Source organism: Sturnus vulgaris, chromosome 1 (genome assembly GCF_052056855.1).
Source record: "Sturnus vulgaris isolate bStuVul1 chromosome 1, bStuVul1.hap1, whole genome shotgun sequence".
Taxonomy (NCBI): Eukaryota; Metazoa; Chordata; class Aves; order Passeriformes; family Sturnidae; genus Sturnus; species Sturnus vulgaris.
In genome coordinates, this window is record NC_142243.1 from 154,421,532 (window position 1) to 154,442,516 (window position 20,985).

At 44.4% G+C, this 20,985-nt stretch overlaps 1 protein-coding gene across 15 annotated transcripts in view; it reads left to right on the plus strand.

Annotated features, from left to right (window-relative positions):
- Window positions 1-20,985, plus strand: part of ADGRB1 (adhesion G protein-coupled receptor B1) — a 279,870-nt gene that overhangs the window by 249,066 nt on the left and 9,819 nt on the right. For 10 of the 15 annotated variants that reach the window (XM_088179990.1, XM_088179982.1, XM_088179999.1 and 7 more), the window contains 6 exons: window positions 5,986-6,157; window positions 7,291-7,386; window positions 9,991-10,045; window positions 13,634-14,310; window positions 14,928-14,963; window positions 15,583-15,687. In XM_088179990.1, coding sequence (XP_088036116.1) covers window positions 5,986-6,157; window positions 7,291-7,386; window positions 9,991-10,045; window positions 13,634-14,310; window positions 14,928-14,963; window positions 15,583-15,687 — 1,141 coding nt within the window. The remainder of the gene's footprint in view (window positions 1-5,985; window positions 6,158-7,290; window positions 7,387-9,990; window positions 10,046-13,633; window positions 14,311-14,927; window positions 14,964-15,582; window positions 15,688-20,985) is intronic. The other 5 variants (XM_088179994.1, XM_088180067.1, XM_088180035.1 and 2 more) reach the window with 1 other exon arrangement.

The window sequence follows — 20,985 nt, forward strand, 5'->3', positions numbered from 1 at the left end:
CACTGCCCCCCTTCTGCTGAGCTCCCTCCTCCCAGACCTTGCAGCAGCTTTGCCATTCAGTTTTGGAGTCTTGAAATGTGGATTAAATGCCCTGAGGACTCCTGGCTCCTCCATGACCTGGAATTTTTTAGTGCAGAGCACATGAAGGGTGTTCCTGCCTTGTTCCTGCTGGGGTTACTCATGCCTTCCCCAGCTTCCCTCCCATAGGTTCCAGAGATTTATTTCTGGGATAGCATGGAGTGAGAAATAGATCCTTTAGACCGTTTTTTGTGGCTTTTGGAAATTTTTGTGGTGAGATATGTGGTTGGAGAAGGGGATGTGTAAAGGAGGGAAAAGAGAGTGAACTGATGGGAGAGAAAAGTGACAGAAGTGGGAAAATAAGTACTGGAAATTGTGTGATTTCTTGACCTGGGGAATGATAAATGGAAATCCTTGGATGTCTGTGACCTGTTAGGAGTTAATTGGAGTTGACAGGGGTAGGTTAAAGAAATCCTTCCCTTTAGGCTGTGCTGAAGAAGATCCTGGGCAAGTTTTGCCATTAGAAGATCTCTGTTCCCACATTTCCTTCCGTTTATTGCTGCCTGTAGGGCACCCTCAGCCTGTGAAATGTTGCCTTGTAATTAATTTGTCTTTGCTACCTGTGGAAATAATTTTATCAGAGATGGAAAATGTGTCTCAGGTGCTTGGCTTTTCTTGGTACTTGCTGTGAACGAGGGAATCCACTGCAGATACCAGGGGGTGCTGAGGGATGGATGGATGGATGGATGGATGGATGGATGGATGGATGGATGGATGGATGGAAGTTAATGTTCCATCCCTTAAAGTGTCCAAGGCCAGGTTGGACAGAGTTCTGAGCAGCCTGGTCTAGTGGAAAGTGTCCCTTCCCATGGCAGGGGGTTGAAATTCAATTATCTTTAAGGTCTCTTCCAACCCATTCCATGATTTTATGCATTCTTACCAAGCAACTCACTGGAAATCTGGACTCTCAGGCTCTGACCAGTGGGAAGAGATTGGCCCAAGATCTGGCACTGTGTATTTTTCCAGGCACCCCACCCAAGAGCCAATATCAGGGGTTCCTTGTGACCCTTATCATCATCATCATTCCTCTTAAATCCTTAGGAATTCACTTGTCAAATCTCCCTTCTAAGGGTTTTGCCCATTTTCTTGACTCAATATCCTCTTAGGGAGTTTTGGATGTCAAATTTTCTGCCTGCATTGTAATTCCAGGATTAATGTGAGTCAGTGCTTCCATGCATGGCTGGTCTAGGAAGGAGACTGTTCCTCAGGAGAGTGTTGTCCTCATGGTTCAAGGAATTTAAAATCTTGTTCTTACCTGGGGATAATACCTGGATCCTGCAAGTCCTTACTGGACTCTCAGCATCTTCCTTAATTAAAGGTGAATATTGAAGTAGCCTGGCCACAGCTGCCTCATCACCTGCCTGTCTCATGTGCCATGAAATCATCACAGAATGGGTTGGGTTGGGAGGGACCCTAAAGTTCATCTCATTCCAAACCCCCCACTATGAACACTTTCCACCAGCCCAGGTTGCTCAGGGAAGTTTAGAGGCATTTGATTTCCTGTTACCCTAATTTAATTATTTATATTGCAGCATTATTTATACTGGGAGTAGAATAATCTTTTAGGGGAAAATATAAATCACAGCAGGTGTTTCTTTTTTTGCATTTGCATGGGAAGAGCAAGCAGAATTTCCCCTCTTTTCTAGTTACAGATTTCCTATCTTGGTTATATGGGCATTGAGTTACAGGGATTTGCTCTGGAAGTGTCCCTAAAATTGGGACAACACTCTTGCTTTTTGGAGGAACAGTTTTTAAGTGTTTGAAAAGTGTTTAAAGCCAGGTTGGATGGAGCTGTGAGCAGCCTGGTCTAGTGAAAAGTGTCCCTGCTCATGGCAGTGAGGTGGAATTAGATGATTTTTAAGGTCCTTTCCAGCCCAAACCATTCCATGATTCTGTAACTCTGTGAATACAAGTCAGAGGAGCAGAGAAGCACGAGAGAATAAATAAAGCACATCCCTGCACTGTGATTTTCCTGCAGCAGAACCACTGGTGTGTAAGGAGCCATCCATTATGTGTTGAGCCCAGTGACCAATTCCCTTTGCAGAGCTCCTCTCCAGGAGCTGTTTTTGAATTATAAAGTGATTTTTTTTTTTTTTCGTTCTGCTGTTTCTTTAGCTTAAGTTGCTGCTGCTCTTTCAGGGTTGAGCAATGAAAAGAATTGATCACTTTGCCCTTTCTAATGGCCCCTTACATCTTTATTGGCATGTCCTGTGTGTCCCCCTGCACTGCCTTTTCTCAGGGTGCAGGACTCATCATCTTTCTTCATGCAGATCTTTATCTCCAAACCCATTCTTTTTGCTCTTTCCATTGCTTTCCTCTAAGTGCAATCCATTTATTCTGCTTCTTTTGCAAAGACAAAGACTCTCCATGCTTCCAGCTACATAAAGGAGGAAAACACAGATTTTATCATTTTGGCCAAATCCTTGCTGCCAGGGCAGGGTCTGGTGTGTGCTTTCATAAGGCTGAGTGTTTCCCATGGCAGATCCCATGTTTTAGAGCACATTAGGAGTGGCTGAGGGAGCTGGGATGGTTTATCCTGGAGAAAAGGAGGATTGGGAGTTCTCTATCACTCCCTGAAGGGAGGTTGGAGCCAGGCTGGGGTTTGTGTCTTCTCTTATCAAGAGACAGAATGAAAGGAAATGGCCTCGGGTTGCACCAGGGGAAGTTCAGGGTGGATATTGGGAAAATTTCTTCACTGGAAGGATGATCAAGCATTGGCACAGGCTGTCCAGGGAAATGGTGGAGTGCTCATCCCTGGAAGGATTTAAAAGCTGTGTAAATGTGGCACTTGGAGACGTGCTGGGTTTAGTGCTGGGTTTTGCAGTGCTGGAAAAAGATTTGGACTCGATCTTAGAGGTCTTTTCCAACCTCAGATGGGATGCTGCTGTCACTTGTCCTGAGGGCTGTCATAAATGGTATAAATAAGAGGATCTGCAGCTAATTCCTTTGTCCCAAGCAATAAAAATAATGGATTTATTGATCATGGCTAATCCATGAAAAGCCATTAGGTGGTCATAATGTATAACAACTGATCATTTCATATCACATCTTGTGATAAGCACCCTCATGTGATATTTCTTAGGTCCTATAAGTAATTCTGGGATCTCTTAAGGGTTCACTGTGCCTCTTAAAAGAAGGGACAGGTGGGAAGGTGGTAGAAGTATGAGTCCTGCTATGAATTCAGCTCACAGCAAGTAGAATTTAAGGCATTCTTACAGAAAGCCCACTTGTCTTGGCGTGAGTTTTCACCTGAAATTTCAGTCTTTACCAGATTTCTTTAATGGAGCTTTTAATTTGGAGTTTAATATTTTAAAAAACTAAGCAGATCCCTGCAAATGAAATTAGAGTGAGTTCCATTTCCTGTGACCTGTTGCCACCTGCTGCCTGAGAATGAAGATGATGCATTTAAGTAGCAAGCAGAATTTCCATCAATTTTGTAAGGGATGAGTGCTGTTGAGGGGGCGTCTGGAAGGTGAATCACAAAGAGAGCAGAACTCTGAGCTGGTGTAAGTCACCACAACTTGGGAAAATCCTGGCTTGATCCAGCTGAATATGTGGTCATCTGCTGATCTGGAAGGGTAGATGATGTTTTCACCACCTGGTTGGAAGGGCAGAGCAAATTGACTCAAACAATTAATTATTAAAGCAGGTTTTGAAGCCAGTGGATTCAAATCTGTCCATTTGCTGAAGAGAAACATAACTTATAATTTACCTTCTCAGCAGCATCCCTTACAACCCCAAATCTACATCTAAAGCTTGGATCCAGATCCAGATCATTGTCATTATGAGTCTGCAGTTCTTTTCAGGAGAGGAAAACCCACCCAGATTTAGAAGTTTGGTTCAGACCTGGGTCAGATCCATTGCCAGGTTTCCTCTTGCACACTGGTGGCAGTAACATCCACAGATTGGGTGCACCAAGAGTGTTCTGGAACAGCAGATAATTCCAGGAAGCAGAGTTGTCTCTTACTGACTTTTCCCAGCAGCTTTTATTGAATTTTATGGTTTCCCCTTGCTGCTGGAATTATTTCATCTGCTCAGCCATGTTGTGTTGGCTGATACTTGCATGGAATAAACGTGTAGAGAGGTTTCTTATCAACCAAATCTTATTTTTCTATTCAGCTTTTCTGCCTCTCTGATTTTTTCTTTCATGCACTTGCTGCTTAGCCAGATTTATGAGAGCAACACCATAAATGCCAGCAAAGAGAGATTTCAGTGTAATGAGGCAGATTTCAGAGAAATAAGTATTTTTATTATGGAATAAGTAATTTCTCTTTAAGAGTCGTTTGGTTGAGGGCTGTCTGCTGATTTTTTGGGTATTTTTAAATAATACTTTGAAATTATAGTTCATCCTTGGCATTAAAAAAAGCATTTCTCATCCATGATAAAATTACAAGGTATCAGATTATGTCATGGCCTTTACCTTACACAGAGGTCTCATAATGCTTGTTCTAATTAAAAAGAAAAATAATTCAATTTCCCTTCTCCCTTAAGTAAATTAAATTCCTTAATAATAACATGAAGGAACAGATCCAAGTGTGGACAGGCTGTAGGAATATTTGCAAACAGGGTCTCATTCTGACTGTAAAAATAAACTGTCACTTCAGTGTGTGATCATTGCAGAATTGATGTAACAATCCTTGAAAAACCCTTAATGAAGCCATGTCCAAACCTGTATCCAAGCTCCAGCTTTGTTCAGGTAAAATCTCACTGAGGTCTGTGAGGTAACCAGCAAGTAAACATTAAACCCTTGGTCATAGATCAGGAAATGGTGAGCAAGTCCCATGTAAGTACTGCAAAACGTGTTCCATGGTATCTGTCCTGTAATTTCCTGTCTTGCCTGTATTTGTTTGTATTTGGAGGTTTTCTCGTAGCTCCACTTGTTATTCAAGGCCTTCTTTGGTTTGTCAGTAAAAGCCCATAGAGAAATTCTCCTCATATTCTTGGTGCCAATAGATGGGATGAGTGACAGCTTAAAATCTCCCTAGTCAGCTGTTAAAATTGTTTGGGATAATCTTTTTGGTTGGAGAGATGGATGCCTAAAGATTCCCTGGGAAAAGAGCTCCTTTCCCATTTGCAGGGCCATCATTCACAGCTAAAGTGGAGATTCCTGGGGCAGCCTCACAGAAAACTTGTTTTGTCTGGTTTTCTGTCTTGTGAATGGAGATGTGGCTTGAATCTCAAGTGAATGTCCACACGGGAATAGACTTACAAGAATTGTCAAACATGGAACAAAAAGCTTTTTTTTAATTATTTTTTTATTTCCCCAAAGCATCATCTGGGGAGATCACACAAGAAAGCTGAAAATTTTCTGAGCACAGGGAAATGAGGTCAGGTATTAGTTCTCAGGGTCCTGGGTACCATCACCTGTAGATGAAAGGAGAAACACAAATATTTCAGTCTGCACATCAGCTCTCTGCCTGTCCGTTTGAGTCACTCCAAAGCGTGACACGTCCCAGTGTTGGTGTCTTCCATGTGCTGTGGAAGTCCAAGTGTCTGTGACCCGAGTACCAACAGCCATCGTGACAGACCAGTCTCTGCTGCAACTGTTCCCCTCCCCTTGGCAACCTGCAGTGATTGTATTTTGTCTCCTTCCCTCGGGAAAAGCCGTGGATTAGGGGCAGAGTGGGAAGGGCGTGCGAGGGGGAGGGAGGGATCCACATCCTTCCTCCCCACCTCCAGTTTTATGCATGACTGCACCGTTGGGAAGCTGTCCCCCCTGTTTGGGTAGTGTGAGTGTGCAAAGCCTCTTCCTGCTTCCCTGGGAGAGGGGCTCAGGGAAGGTCTCCCCACATGGAGATGATGGCTGGAGAAACCCTCTACAGCCCGCTGGGGTTGGGAGGCTGAAGCAGAACCCCACCTTGGAGTGGGTGAGGTGGAGCTGAGCTCTCTTTCCTTCTCCCTTGGCAGGGCATCCCTCTGGAGCTCCTGTGTGGTCCTGCCCCTGCTGGCTCTCACCTGGATGTCTGCAGTCCTGGCCATCACCGACCGGCGCTCCGCGCTCTTCCAGATCCTTTTTGCCGTCTTCGACTCCTTGGAGGGATTTGTCATCGTCATGGTCCACTGCATCCTCAGGCGGGAGGTGAGAGGGACGAGTCGTTGCCTGTTAACTAATCAACATCATTTCCCATAAAAATCTCCTGGAAAAGTCCCCAGACAGCCTTCTGGCAACTTCTCTAACCCTACAAATTTTTGCCTTTGGGGAGACGATGACCACAAAAGTGCCCGTGACATTTTCGGTCAGAGGGGAGGAAGGTGAATCAGGCTGGAGCTTGGTGGGCAGCCTGAGATGGGATAACGTGTCAGGCTTTGCTTGTTTACCACCAAAATTCCCATTTCCAGAATGTTCACACCCTACCTCCAAAAATGCCACAATAAAGGAGTAATTTGTGTCATTTCAGGATGCACTGAGATTTGCAGGATGAAGTCTGTGCTGGAATTAACACCTTGATATTCCAGCTAGGGAATGCAGCCAGCAATAATCAGGCAAGGAAATTGAAGAAATTCTCTTCAGCCTCCCTGTGGAGATTTAAAATGGTGAATTATATCAGGGAAGAAAAGAATGAATCTTTTATGTTTCTTTCATTCTTTTCATCCTACGGAGCGGAGACACTATTAATAACAGAGACAGGAAGGGGCTTTTTTTTCAATATTCATTTTATCTTCTTACAGTCCCTTTAAATTAAGTAAAACAGATTAATTTCTTATGTCAGGCCAATGAAATCAATGGAATTACACCACTGGCTTGGCTGAAACTCCTTCCACTAATTGCATTACGAATATGAGTCTCACTTAACTCCCATTGCAGTCACCGGGATTTTCTTTTTTTCCAATTATTTCGGTGAGTTTGGGATCAGATTTATATTACAGGATCATAATCAGACTTTGCAGACACCAATACAATGATTAATGCGAGTGCATCCATTGCAAACATATTGCAAGCTGCAAAATAAAGGACATTTTCATTCCTGACTGTATAAATCAAGCAAATAGGAGCGACCTAGGCAGTGACCCAGATTGCTGGAAGATCTCAGAGTTGCTCTTCAGTGTGTGAAATATGTAACACATAAACCATGTGGAAGAAATGCCTGGGTGCTGCTAAAGCAGGGTCCGTGTCCTTTTGATCTAACAAGGGCTGTTTTTATTTTGGATTTCAGCAGAATTTGATGTGGTTTGGTCGGTCTGACTCTGACCTCTGCCAATCTGTCCCTGCAGGTCCAGGATGCTGTGAAGTGCCGGGTTGTGGATCGTCAGGAGGAAGGCAATGGAGACTCAGGGGGGTCATTTCAGAACGGACACGCTCAGCTCATGGTAGGGAAATCTCCCACTTCCCCTTTAGTGGGGGGATTTGGGGAATTTTTAACTCATAGCTGATGAGCAGAGGGCTCTGTCCACCACAGGTCCTGAATTTGCCATTCTTATTTCCTTCAAACTTTTGCGTGAGCAAACACAGCACCTAAAATGGAGATTTTCACACAAATCAGCAGTGTTGCATTGTAATTTTAAGGTTCTCATACATGCATACCAGGTTTTGCAGGCATCTCTCTGATGAAAGGTGGGATCCTTTCTTTGACAGAAAAATAAAGAACCAAAATACACCTCCCATGTCTTCCAGACATTTTCATCCCCATCAAGCTGCCTTGTCCTGGCTGGAGCTGGGAAGTAGTAGTTTAATACAGTTTTAGTCACAGTCTCTTGGGTTGTTATCATAAAAATGCTGTCTCAGAGGGAATTTTTTTCTCTCAAAATTACACTTCACTGGGAATAGTTTAAGCTCTGTAAATTGTGGTCCTGTTGTATAAGACCTTTGCAAACAGCAAAGGAATAAGCTGTGGGGCTTTGCCCTCATCTGCTCCACTGTTATGATGTAGTTGATACAAGAAACATTTAATTTCAGAGGTTAAGATAAAGATATTAAGAGAATCTGAGGATTTGAGCAACTTCCAAAAGCTCCTGGTTAATATTAGAGCTACAGCACAACCCAGTGATGTTTTTTTCCAGTCACTCCTCTGCTGAGCAGTTTCTGCCTGGGTACGAGGCCTCCTTTCAAACACCACGATCTTGGAGTCAAGACATCAGCAGAGGTTTAATTCCACCACACCTCGGTGGTGTTTACTAAAAACAGGTGCCTCATTTCTCATTTAAATCCAGTCTTCTCATTTTTCAGACAGGTTCTCTGCCTAATTGTGGGTAATTAGAGGGCCCCTTGCAAGCCTGGTGCTTTGGCTTCTTCAGTAACAGACACCATAATCACACCCAGTCTCAATTTTCTTTTCCATAAGTTAACACCCAGAGCTTTTTTTAATTCTCCCTCTGTAAATCACACAAATTATTTATGTGACCCCCTCCAGATTCTCAGCATCCTGAACAAAAGGTGGAACCTGTATTTGTGAGTCTGCTGTCACCATCCCAAGTTTCAGGGTTTTGCATCTCTGTAGAGCTCCACATTTCCATTCATCATCAGCCACCTTGCAAAATTCTGTGTCAGCTACAAGTTTTTTAGCAATGTTGCATTTCCTCCTGCACTGCTGATGGGCGTGTGGAGGAGCAGGGAGCTTACAATCACTTCCCTCACATTGCAGCACAAAAAGCTGCAGAGTCTGGCTGTGAGTGATGACTCCTCACTGGTATTTTTAGAGGGGTACAATGTTATTTTGTTGTAAAATCACCAAAAGAAATCAAAAGCTTTTGCAGGATGGCATTTTTGCTGTTACCTTTTCCGTTTGTCTCCAAATCTGCCCAACTAGTGAAAAGGAGATTAGCTGAGTAGAGCTGATTTCCCCACAAAATCTTGTTGACTGGTATTAAATATAAACCTGTCTTTCATTTATTTATCAGCAGGACTAGTGCAGGCTGTTCAGCTGCATTTTTCTGGAACTCCTATCATGAAAATGAGATTATATTTTTCTGTGTCATCCCATTTGCCCATTTGAATGTTAGTTCAGTCATATTTCTCTTCTGTTCTTTTCAGATTTGTTTGATATCCCAAAGAATTTACTGGGAAATTAACATCAAGAAGGCTGAGATAGTTGACAAACTCTTGGTTCTCAACCTGCTAGTATTAAAGTGTTTATCCCAGGGGGATGGGGATTTTTCCCACATTCTTCTCAGTATTCAGGTGGATTTCATTTCATCACATTAATACAATTATGTTAAGCGTCTTTCTGAAATGATACCAGAAATAATCAGTGAACTCTTCTACCTTTTGCCAGTCTGCAGCTTCCCCATTACTCCATGAAAGCTCACGACCTGCTGTGACTCAGTTTATCCAGTTCTTTGAAATGTTATCTGCTCAAAGCTTCAGAAAAAGGATTAACTCCTCCTGGGAGAAGAAAGGAGTTCCCTTTGGCTGCACAGACCTCTTGAAAAAGTTATTCAGCCTTTGTGCCTGTGGGAGCCATTGATTTTATGTGTTAAGAGTTTCAGAAGCAGAGACTTGTTCCCACTTCATGTGACTTGGTGACAGATCACAAGAAAGCCCAGTGGGGGTGGAGCATTCCCAGCAGGATCCCCAGATCTCTCTAATAAAGGGTGGGAAATCCACTTAAAATTATGTGTGGAGTGATATATCCAAAACAGTTTGGGCCAGGAACCTTTTCTCTGGTTTTTTAGGAGTGTTCATAAATGTGTTCAGCAAGATATTTTAATCTGCAGCTCAGGAATAAATGAGTAGATGAACAAATGAACCTCAGTTGAAAAGCAATGTTCCAGCTTTATCAGTGATAAAATTCAAAAGCCAACAGGTGGAAAAACGTGGTGTGTTTTCCGTATTTGAAAATCCAAGCAAAACCTCTCTCCTCCACTCTCCTGGCAAAGGCTGTGCCCATCTCACTAATTAAAGTGAGGGTTTTGCATTTTCCAAGTTTTCCTCTCCATCACCTTTTGACCACATCCTCTGTGTTCTCTGTCTTTCAGACCGATTTCGAGAAGGACGTGGACATGGCTTGTAGATCAGGTGAGCACATCACAGGTGAGAATCAGCAAGTGACCTGGTTTGGGGATTGAACTAGGCCATTTTTTTCCCCTTTCTCTTTCCTTTGTTTGTGTCTTGGTGCCTTGCATGTCCTCTAGTGAGTTGCTTTTCCTTTCAACCCTGGCCAAAAGAAAGCAGCACCCCAAATTCTCCCTTTGCTTTTCCTATTTCCCTGTAGCTATATTGGCTTTTTAGCTGAGACCAAGCCTTGACTCTGAGGAATTGTTTTTTTGCCATTTAACACTGTGGCAGAGAAGAGCATCAAGGAAGAAGAGATGGGATCCATCTCTTCCTGCTGTGATCCTTCTTTGTTCCAGCAGCCCCTGCCCAAGGGGGTCACACCAACCTCAGGCAGCTCTGTGCTCATGAAGGGTGTCTTTGTAGAAAGTCTGGATTCTGGAGAGCCTTCCCACCACTCCACCTGGCTCCAGGCTCTTCTGTGCACCTGGAAGTGTTTGGATCTCTCCTCCTCTGCCTGCTCCTTTTTCTGCTGTGTGTTTGTCACACAGGTTCCTTTGGATCCTGAGGATGTGCATGAGTTGACAGCCCCTTTTCCCAGTAATCCCAGAGGTGTCTGTGCTGCCTGGATTCTCCCTGGCTGCCTGTTCCTCTCTGTAGGTCTCATCCTCTCCTGGTCCTGGCATGCCTGACCTGTTGGCTGAAGTTTTTTCATACCCTTTTGTAGATATTGAGGCTTTCATTTGCCATCCCAGACTTCTCCCCTCTGCCAAGCAAGAGAAATACCAGCTTGCTTGGAAATTGCATAATTCATATCTTCCAAACCAGGATCTTCCCAAGCCAAGGACAGCACACTCTGTGTTCAGTTACCACTATCACAAAGCTTCTCTCTCTTTTTATTAATCTTTCTTTCTTGCCTTCCTTCTTTCCTTTTTTCTTGTCTTCTTTCCTTCTTTCTTTCTCTCCTTCTTTCCCTGCCCTGCCTTTTTTCTGTCTCCCCTCCTCTCTCTTTCTATAAACATCTACCTGTCCTTTCCATTTATCTTTTTCTCTATCTCATCTATCATTTATTTATCTGCTTCTAATGTATTTATCTATAATTCATCTCTTTCGTTCTGTCTCGCAATCACTTATTTATCTCTGTCCTCAGCTGTCTGTCTTACTGTACCTGTTATTTATGTATTTGTCTGTCAACATTTGTCCCTGTCACTGTGTTTCTGTGTATTGTCTGTCACTGTCACTATCATTTATCTGTCTAATATCTATCTATATCTTATTTATCTTTTCCTGTCCTTCTCTTTGCCTCACTCCCTCTCCCTGTGCTTATCACAGTCACAGTATATTTATCTCACTTACCCCTGTGATATCTTATTTCATGGTCTCTTTCTGTCCATTTATCTCTTTTCAGGGTCTGTCCTTTTTTTTTTTCTTTCTGTTTTTCTGTCTCACACACTCTAATCTAATTTCTAGCTGTCAGCCTCTTCTCATTTATCTCCCCTCTTCTCTTTTGACATCAAATATCTCAGTCCCAAAAAAATCACGTGTGAAAAACGTGTGTGTGGGGCCATGTCTGAGTCGAGGGGATGCTCAGGGAATATTCACCAGCTACAGAGTCAGCTGTAAACCACTGCAGACCCCAGATTCCTCCTCTGGAGGAGCCTTTCTGCATCTGCCACCACACCTCTTAATCCCAAACCGAATTTCCCAGAGGAAGGGAATGATTTGTTTCACGTAATTTCAGGGCAGGAGCCCCTGGATCAGCAGCTTGCCAACAGCCTAAACTTCCCCTCCTTTTCCAGTATCCAGCTCTACAATTTGTATTTGTCTGTCTGGAAATTCTCCTCCTCTCATAAAGTGCTATTAGATTGTGCCAAGATAAGTAGTTAATAATAAACCTCATTTCAGAGACCTTTTTGGAGTGGTGCATCATCCCATGCACTCTGCTAATTGAATAATAGCAACCAGGAACCTGTCCAATGGTTTCTGGCCATCATTTCTCCTGGAGGCACCATCTCCCCTCTTGTGATGGATTGGGGATGTGGCTGAGACCACTCATAACCCCCTCACATTGGCAGGATTTGCTCCAGGGCTCAATGTTGAAGGCTCACTCTGCTCCATGCTTGGAGATTGCCAAGTGGAAACCTCTCCAAGCCTATTTTCTGCAGCTGATGTGAGCATGGGGAAGAGCCTGGATCAATAAGCCTTGCTGGGACTCCCAAGGGAAGGGTTTGACTTGCTCTGATTTATCCCAGCAATGCCAGGATGATCATGGCTGCCAGAGTTTTCAGACTTTTTTTTTTTTTTTTTATTCTCCTTGGTGCCCTGCTCATCCTGCCTTGCCTGCTCTGTAATTTTGGGAGGGGGGGGAGCTTTGATCTTCCCTCACTCCCACTTGGAGGGGGTAGGAAAATCAATGTGTCCTCAGTGCCATGGGATGCCCACATCCCTCCTCTGTCCCATATGGAGCAGCTGAATAACGTCAGCTCACCCCAAAAATCCTTCTCCCTGCTCCTAAAAAAAATACATTTATCAATTTTTATTTCCTGCTGAGGTGGGTGAAAGGGGAACGTGTATTTCTTTCTCTTTTCCTGTGCTGAAATCTTAGGTAAGTAGCCAACAACACTTCATCCCTGCCCCACAGTCTGCTTTCCATGATTTTCTGTTTTTCCACCCAATGGAGACATTGACGTTGTTATTTTCCCAAGATCTTTGTTGCAGCCTGAAATCAACTGAGCTATAGATTATTAAGCCTGGAGGAGGGGCAAATGTGTTTGTGGGTTTTTTTGTTAGTGTTGTGTGGGAATGAGTGTCCAAATGTCCTTTATGACGTGTTCACTTCTTCCTCAGTTTAAAGTTTTCCTCTCTTTTTAAGGAATATTCCCATCACCACTTACTTTCCTGAAGGGAAATCAAAAATTGCTAAATAATGAGCTCTCACAAAAGCTTACCATGATTACTGGAATGTAAGATTTTTTGAAGAACAGTTTGAAATTCGTAACAAAATATGGTGTGTTTCAGAATAACAATTTATTAACACTGGAACTGTTAAGGGAAAGGGACAACCTGAGGTAATTTAGTGAGTTAATACAAAAAATTTAATTTGAAGGGAGCTGGAACTCGATGATCTTTTAAGTTCTCTTCCAGCCCAGGCCATAGTTGTATATTGTTATAGTTGTATGAATCATTAATAATGTTGTATTTCAGCTATTTCCTGAATCAAAATAATTTCTTTACATGAAACCAACCTTTTATTTTAAAGAATTCTACTCCACAGGCTAATAATGTATAGATTTCATATATACATGCATATATTAGATGTACTAAATATCTAAAAATCCCTTTGGCTTTCAATGTATTGCTATCAATATGTTGGCCTAGATGAGAGTTTTGGCCATGGTTGTGTCGGAAAACTCACATCACAGAGAACTCTCCCAAAATAACAAAGTTTTTTTTTCCTCCCTAGCTTTAATTTTGCCTCCAGTATCCTGGATTTTAAAAATATAAATGAGGTTTAACATTGTGGTGCCTCCTTGGGAGAGGTGCTGGCGGGGAGCGGCTGTGGGAGGTGTCTTGATGTGTCAACCAAACCCCAGGTGAGGTTCTGAGGACATTTCTGTGTCTCCCCAGTGCTGAACAAAGACATCACCACGTGCAGAACCTCCACCATCACAGGGACCCTGAAGCGCCCGTCGCTGCCCGACGAGGAGAAACTGAAACTCAACCACCAGAAAGGCTCATCCAACTTCAACAGTCTTCCAGCCAACGTCTCCAAGATGCACCTTCAGGGCTCCCCACACTACCTGGGGGCCATCAACCTGAACGAGTTCAGCAACCACTCCCTCACCCTGAAGAAGGACAAGAACCAGCCGCCGAAATCCATCTACATCTGCGACGGGGACATCTTCAAGAAGTTGGACTCGGAGCTCTCGCGGGCGCAGGAGCAGACCCTGGACACCAGCTACGTGATCCTGCCCACCAACACGTCCACCTTGAGGGCCAAACCCAAAGATGAGAGCAAATACAGCATCAACATCGACCAGATGCCTCAGACACGGCTCATCCACCTCAGCATGGCCACCGACCCCGGCTTCGTGGTCAAGAGTCCCCCGCGGGAGCCGGTGGCCATGGCGTGCAGCGAGGTGCAGGGTTCCTCCATGGCCCAGCAGCAGCAGCAGCTGGCTCCACAGAGCATCTCCAACGAGTCACAGATTCCCAACAGCCTGTGTGACACGGGTGACTCAGGGAACTCGGGTGTGGTGTCCAAGAGCGAGACCGTCTCCACCCTCTCCATGAGCTCCTTGGAGGTGAGCGTGGAAGTTGCAGTGCTGTTCTCAGCCCAGGGTGGTGTTCTGCCTTCAATTTGGCCCCTCCAGGGGCTTGAAAAGAACTTTAGGGAAGATGCAGCCCAGGATGCAATGCCAGTGTCATATTACCTTGAGGGACTGCTGGCGTGTGATCATATTTTGGAATGTGATGTCACAACTTCCATTGCTGGATCAACTACTTTTAGCCCTACAGGTGCTGCAAAGTCAAAAAAAATCATTAATTTGTCAAAGACTGTTCATTTTAATGCCAGGCACATGGCCTGCCTTATCTTTTCCCCTTAATATCCTCTGCTCTATTTCCCATTTTGATGGTTTCAGTCATGATACAGACGAGAAAACCCCAGTGATGCAGGCTAGACAGGGCTTGAAGCAACCTGGGATAGTGGAAAGTGTCTGTGCCCATGGCAGGAGGTTGGAACTGGTTGATTTTAAAATCCCTTCCAACGTAAATGATTCAATAACTCAAAATAATTGGCACTTCCCATCGTGAAGAGCCAGAAAAACACGTTAAAGGTGTAGGAAAAAGGGGAGGAGGACTTTTCCTGTTTTCACCTCTTACTAACCTTTACCCATCTCTTTCTCTCCCAAATACCCAGAGGCGGAAATCCCGGTACGCAGAGTTAGATTTTGAGGTGAGTGCATCCCTTTCTGAGTGTTGGTCCCAAATTTTTTTGAGCCACCCTCTCCAATTATCTCACCTTTGCCAGAGCACAGGAATCCATATTCAGCCTGCTCATACATGGAAAGGGAAGTCCTTCTAAAAATTGTCCTGCTTCTCCTTCTGGGCAGCAGAAGGTAGAAGTGAAATGCAGATGGGTCAAATTAAAAAGAAAATGAGTTTGTGGAATAGTTTCTAATGAAATTATCCAAATTCTACATGTTTGGGTGAGCTCTGAACTTAGAGAGGTGACAAACTGAGGGAAGGCTGGGCAAGGGGACAGGTATCAGTTAAAGAAGGGCAGCAAGCCTTCTTTAGGACATTGACAGTCAAGCTCAAATTCCACAGCATAAAAATTCGATTGTTGCAAGTTTAAGGGGGTTTTTTTAGGTCAAAAATTAGTATTTTCCACTTTCTCTCCCCATCTTATTTTGAAAATAAAGGCAGTGCTGCAGTGGGTCCTCAGTAAATGCTGAAGGTATTTCAAGGACCTGCAGGGAGACAGGGCTGGGATTTAATGATTTAACTCTGGTAGGAGGATGGGTTCCTATGAGCAGGGTTTGCTGACCTGTGGCCCTTTGTGTTTGCTCCAGAAAATCATGCACACAAGGAAACGTCACCAAGACATGTTCCAGGACCTGAACAGAAAACTCCAGCACGCAGAGAAGGAGAAGGAGTCTCCAACAACGGACAGCAAGGTTAGTCAGACACTTCCAGAAGCCCTCTGGTGCCAGCAGGAACATGGGAAACAGCAGGAAATCGGTTTTCTGCCATGCATGTTGCAAAAACCACACGTGCACCACACAGCAGCCCAGGAGGAGGATGTCTGTGTCCCCATGTCTGTCCATGGTGTTGTTTTCCTTGTGTCTGTTCTTGGCATTCCCTTCCAGGTCATCCCTTTGTGCCCTTTTCATCCACTCCTAGGTAGGAACTGGAAATTGGATTGGCCATAAGGAAATCTGGAGAGGGCAGAAAGAGGGGAAGCATCTCCCCTTCCTTGTGGGGCTGAGGCAGAGGCCAAGGTGGCAGTGATGGGATATTTAGGATGGCCACAGCAGTGGGATTTCAGGTGTGATGTTGTGAGCACATTTTGGGGATTGGAGCCTATTAAATGGAGGTTATTTGTGACAGCTGATCACCTGTGATGTGAGCATGTGTAAATGAGTGAGTCCAGACAAGGCCATGAAGGTTCTCCAAGGCCTGGAGCATCTCTCCTGTGAGTAAAGGATGAGAAAATTTGGATTGTTCAGCCTGGAGAAGAGAAGGCTCCTAGATGAGCTTATTGTGGCCTTTCAGTCCCTACAGGAGCTGGAGAGTGACTTTGACAAGGTCATGTAGTGACAAGACTGTGACAACCAACAAGGGGCAAGAGCTTTAACCTGAAAGAGAGCAGGTTTGGATTGGATATTGGGAAGAAATTCTTCCTTCTGAGGGTGCTGAGGCCTTGGCAGAGGTTACCCAGAGAAGCTGTGGCTGCTCCTGGAAGTGTCCAAGGCCAGGTTGGAAGGGGCTTGGAGCAACCTGGGATGGTGGAAGGTGTCCCTGCCCATGGCAGGGGTTGGAATGAGAAGATTTTTATGATCTTTGCTAACCCAAACCGTTCTGTGATCCTGTCATATCCATGTCTTTCCTTGACAGGAGCAAAGTTCCAGGGAAAAGGGGACTCTTTTAAAGGAGACAGACTTAGGGAAGGACCTCTCAGCCTTTCATAGGGGCGGAGATCTGGGACTGGAAAAAAATTATCAGGAGCCTCTGTAATCATTGGTGTTGTAGATAATAAAGTAAGGAAGAGCAGGCAGATGGCACCTGCCATGTTTCTCAGCCAGCTGGGCAAGGACTGAAAGGCTGCAAGGAATTCTTACAGCTCCAGCTGAAGAGAAAAACAAAGCAGCAAAGCCAGGTTGACAGTAAGAAATTAAATTTCCTGCACTAAGGAGAGAGAGAGGCAAGGTGAACTAATTATAACAATTCGTGGTGATTTGTAATCAAAGCCCCTCGTGACAAGAAAGACATTGAGGGGATGGAGAGAGAAGGGCAGCAAAGATGGGGAAGGGTCTGGAGCACTTGAGGGAGCTGGGAGGACTCAGCCTGGAGAAAAGGAGGTTCAGGGAGGAGTTTATACTCTCTAAAACTCCTGACAGGAGGATCAGGACAGGTGGGGGTCGGTCTTCCCTCTCAGGTAAAAAGTGCTATAACGAGATGAACCAGCTCCAGTTGCACCAGAGGGAGGCTCAGGTTGGATATTTGGAAAAATCGGTTCAGTGAAAGGGTGGCCAAGATTGGAGGAGGCTGTCCCAGAGAAGTGGTGGAGTCACCATCCCTGGAGGTGTGGATGTGGCACCTGGGGACACGGTTTAGTGGTGGCCTTTGCAGTGCTGGGTTAACAGTTGGATCAGTGATCTTGGGGGTCTTTTCCATCCTAAGGCAGACCCAGGATGCAGCACCCCCTGCAAGGTGGCAGATGTGGCACTGCTGGGGCTCGTTTTGATGGGACTCCCTTGGAGACAAGAGCAGAGCTCAGAGGGTGATAGAAAAAGAGGTTTGGGGTTTTTTTTTGGAGGGAAGCAGAGCACCACAAAGCCTTTGGTCTGTGTCCTGACCTCACAGCACTGCTGTGCTGAGCTCCAGAGATGTTACCCCAGCAAATCCCGCTTTCATTGCATGTGGCAAGGTGTCATTATGGGCTGGCCAGTGTAGCACAGTGACAGGCAGTGGATCTACAGGTTCAGATCAAAAAATCCTGCCTGGCCCAGAATCCCAGTGTCTCATTCAGTGCCATCTTTCTGGGCTTTTTTTGCAGTTATTTCAGTACGATGCAGCTATAAATCCAAAAAAATGCATAAATCCAGTGTAAAAGCTAATCTGTGGTCTATTTGCAGGAGGGGTTTATAGATTGGGAAGGTTTTAGTATTTCAGAGATGCATCTATGTAGAATTAAAGTTGCTGCTATCAGCTTCAAAGAGCTTTGAGCTGCTGAAGGAGGTACTGAGGTGGCTTTTGCATATTGACTGAATATTTTTCAAGTTGGGAATTTTTGCTCGGATGTAACAGGAAAGGGGGAGCTTGTGAAGAGCAGGATTGGCAAGTCAGGAGTGGGTATTGGTTTAATAAACATGCAGAGCAATACAAAGTCAAATAAATAGGTTTTTTTCCAGCCCTTTTTCTACCATTTGCTGCTGAGGACCCCATTGGAACTCAGGCCTTATCTTCAGCTCGCCCTGAGAAGGCAAAGAACAGATAACAGGGATTAAAGGAGCAACAAAAGAATGTTTTCTCTTTTATGTATGTTTAAGTTATAAAATGATGGAGTGTTTCTTCTGGTGGCAGTGATAAAACAAACCTTAGTGTAAGTCTGGCTTTCATTTGAATTGCAGAGCATCCTGGACCTATCCCAACCCCTTCCATGACATGAATCCCTTAACCAGCAGAAAGCTCTGTGCCTTTGTGGGCATGAACAAGGTCACCAGGATTCTGGAGTACCCCTGAACCCTTCCTCATCCCAGAGCAGAAGGGATATTTCCTGGGTCTGCTCCATGTCCAGCCTGCATTGCTCTTCTCTCTGATTTCCCTTTTAAACAAACAGCCACCAAGTCAAGCTCCCAGGTCTCTCCCCAAGCCTGGCATTTCCCCAACCTCTCCTGGCAGCATGTGCCATTGTCCTCAGTCCTTTCCAGGATATGATGCTTGTCCTGATCCTGCTGTTCCTCTCTCCTCCCTCAGCTCCAAGGTCAGAAAATGCTGATAAAACTGGACCTAAATGTCTGCACAGGACAGGCATCCTATGGAGATTCCTAGGAATGGTGCTGGAATTTTTAGGGATCAATTTTTTAGGGATTTTAATGTAAATGCCATCCCCCCAGTACTCCGGTGTGCTTACTGTATCACACTAAACACAAAGCTCCTTTCACATGAACTCCTAAATTTTTTGTCAGATTTTAAGGAAACACCAAGAGAAGATTGGGATGAAGGAACAGATTTTCAGTCTCTTTAGGAAAAAGGGTAGAAAATTCAACCATCACATTTATTTATTGTTGAGAATTTCTCTAACTTCAAGGGTAAAATATGATTTTTAGAACCCCTTTTTGAGGGGTTTTCATCCAAGACACAAAGGTTTATACAAGCATATGTTCCTCCTTTTTAGGTATCCTGACAGATGGAAACTTGGGATGAGTGTTAGTGCTGTGTACACTTGATAAAGAAAAATGGCCTTTGCTCACTGTCCCAGAGAAGTTGCTGGCAGAGCTGGAAACATAATCAGGGATTCACAGAACAATTAATGTTGAAAAAGGCTTCTAAAATCATCAAGTCCAACCACTAAACTGTGTCCCAAAGTGGCACAACTAAAAATTCCTCCCAGGATGTGACTCCACCACTTCCCTGGGCACTTGTTCCAATATTCAATATCCCAACTCTCTTGACAAGTGAAGAAATTTTTCCAAATATCCAAACTAAACCTCCCCTGGCACAACTTGAGGTCACTTCCTCTTGTCCAATCCCTTGGGAAGAGGGACTGATCCCCACCTGGACACAACCTCCTTCCAGGGAGTTGTAGGGAATTTTAAGTGGAGACAGATTTGAGGATGAATTCTGCTTTTCCATCAACCTGTGGCTGAGGAATCCTGATGCACATCCCTCTGGGATTGGGGTGTCCCCATTGCCATCAGCTTCCTGATGAGTGGGGCTGGTCTGGCAGAGAATTTTGGGAAGTAGGACAGTTCCTGGAATGCCAGGTCTGAATCTTGCTCATGTTCCATTCCCAGGAATGTGGCACTGGCCACAGCTATTGTTTCACTGCAGTTATTTTGCTGAAAACCAAAGCTCATTCTTAATGGTGAACTAAGTTGAGCCTCAGAGTTCAGTAATAGAGAATTGCCCTTTTTTGGGGAATAAACATGGATTTTTCAATATTTTCTTTTCCAGTTTCTTACATAAAATTTATTCCATGTGACACATAGTTTCTTTTGTCTGTACTTCTACTCTAAAATGCTCCCACTGGAAGCACCCTCAACTATTCCTGATTAAAATCACATTTTCCAGCAGGATCCATGTTCAAAGCACACAGGACCACACATCCAGGTGGTGTTCAAGCCTTGGCCACCTCATTCCTGCAGCAGAAAAACGTGGTCACACTCAAAATGGCTTTTAAGCTGAAGGAGGGACATTTAGATGGGATATTGGGAAAATTTCATCCCTGTGAGGCTCTGACACAGGTTAACCAGAGGAGCTTTGGATGTCTCATCCCTGGAAGTGTCCAAGGCCAGGTTGGGCAGGGCTTGGAGCAACCTGGGATAGTGGAAGGTGTCCCTGCCCATGGCAAGGGGTGGAATAAAATTATCTTTAAGATCCCTTCCAACCTAAACTATTCTGGAATTCTGTGATTTGTGGCTGTATGGGCTGATCAGGCATGTAGACACTATTTCCCAAAGTTAATTTTTCCATTCTAGGGAATTAAGATGGGAGCAGGATGGCATCCAGCAAGATCTGATGACAGCCAAGTTGAAAAGTTGGGTTTTTAATGCACTGATGGATCTCTGTATCATGATCCTGGCAGGTATCCCACTCTGGAGAATCTGTGCTAAATTTTTTCTCCCTTTTAGTCTTCAAGTGAAGCAAGGAAGGTGGAGGTGATTTTTTTTTCCTTACTCAGAAGGAAGTTTTGGAGTTGTAGGCAGGAATTCTTCGCTCCTGTCTTGCTGGAATTTGGGACAGATTTTTTCTGTCCACCTGAAGAGATGGAAGAATCTGAAAATAGCACCTCAGGAGCAGCTGGTTTGCTGTGCTCACCCTCCTCCCAAACCTGTGGGGGTTTCACACTGTTGCCCTTCCATTTAATCCCAGACCAAACTGGAAGCTGGTGTAGCCCCTGAGAAGAAAACTGAATGAGCTCTCTGTGTTTGGAATATTTATCCCCCTGACAGCTTATTTGCAACCAGGAAGCATCAAAGGAACCAAAACTTGGAGACAATCACAGCAGCATTTGCATCAGAATACCCAGC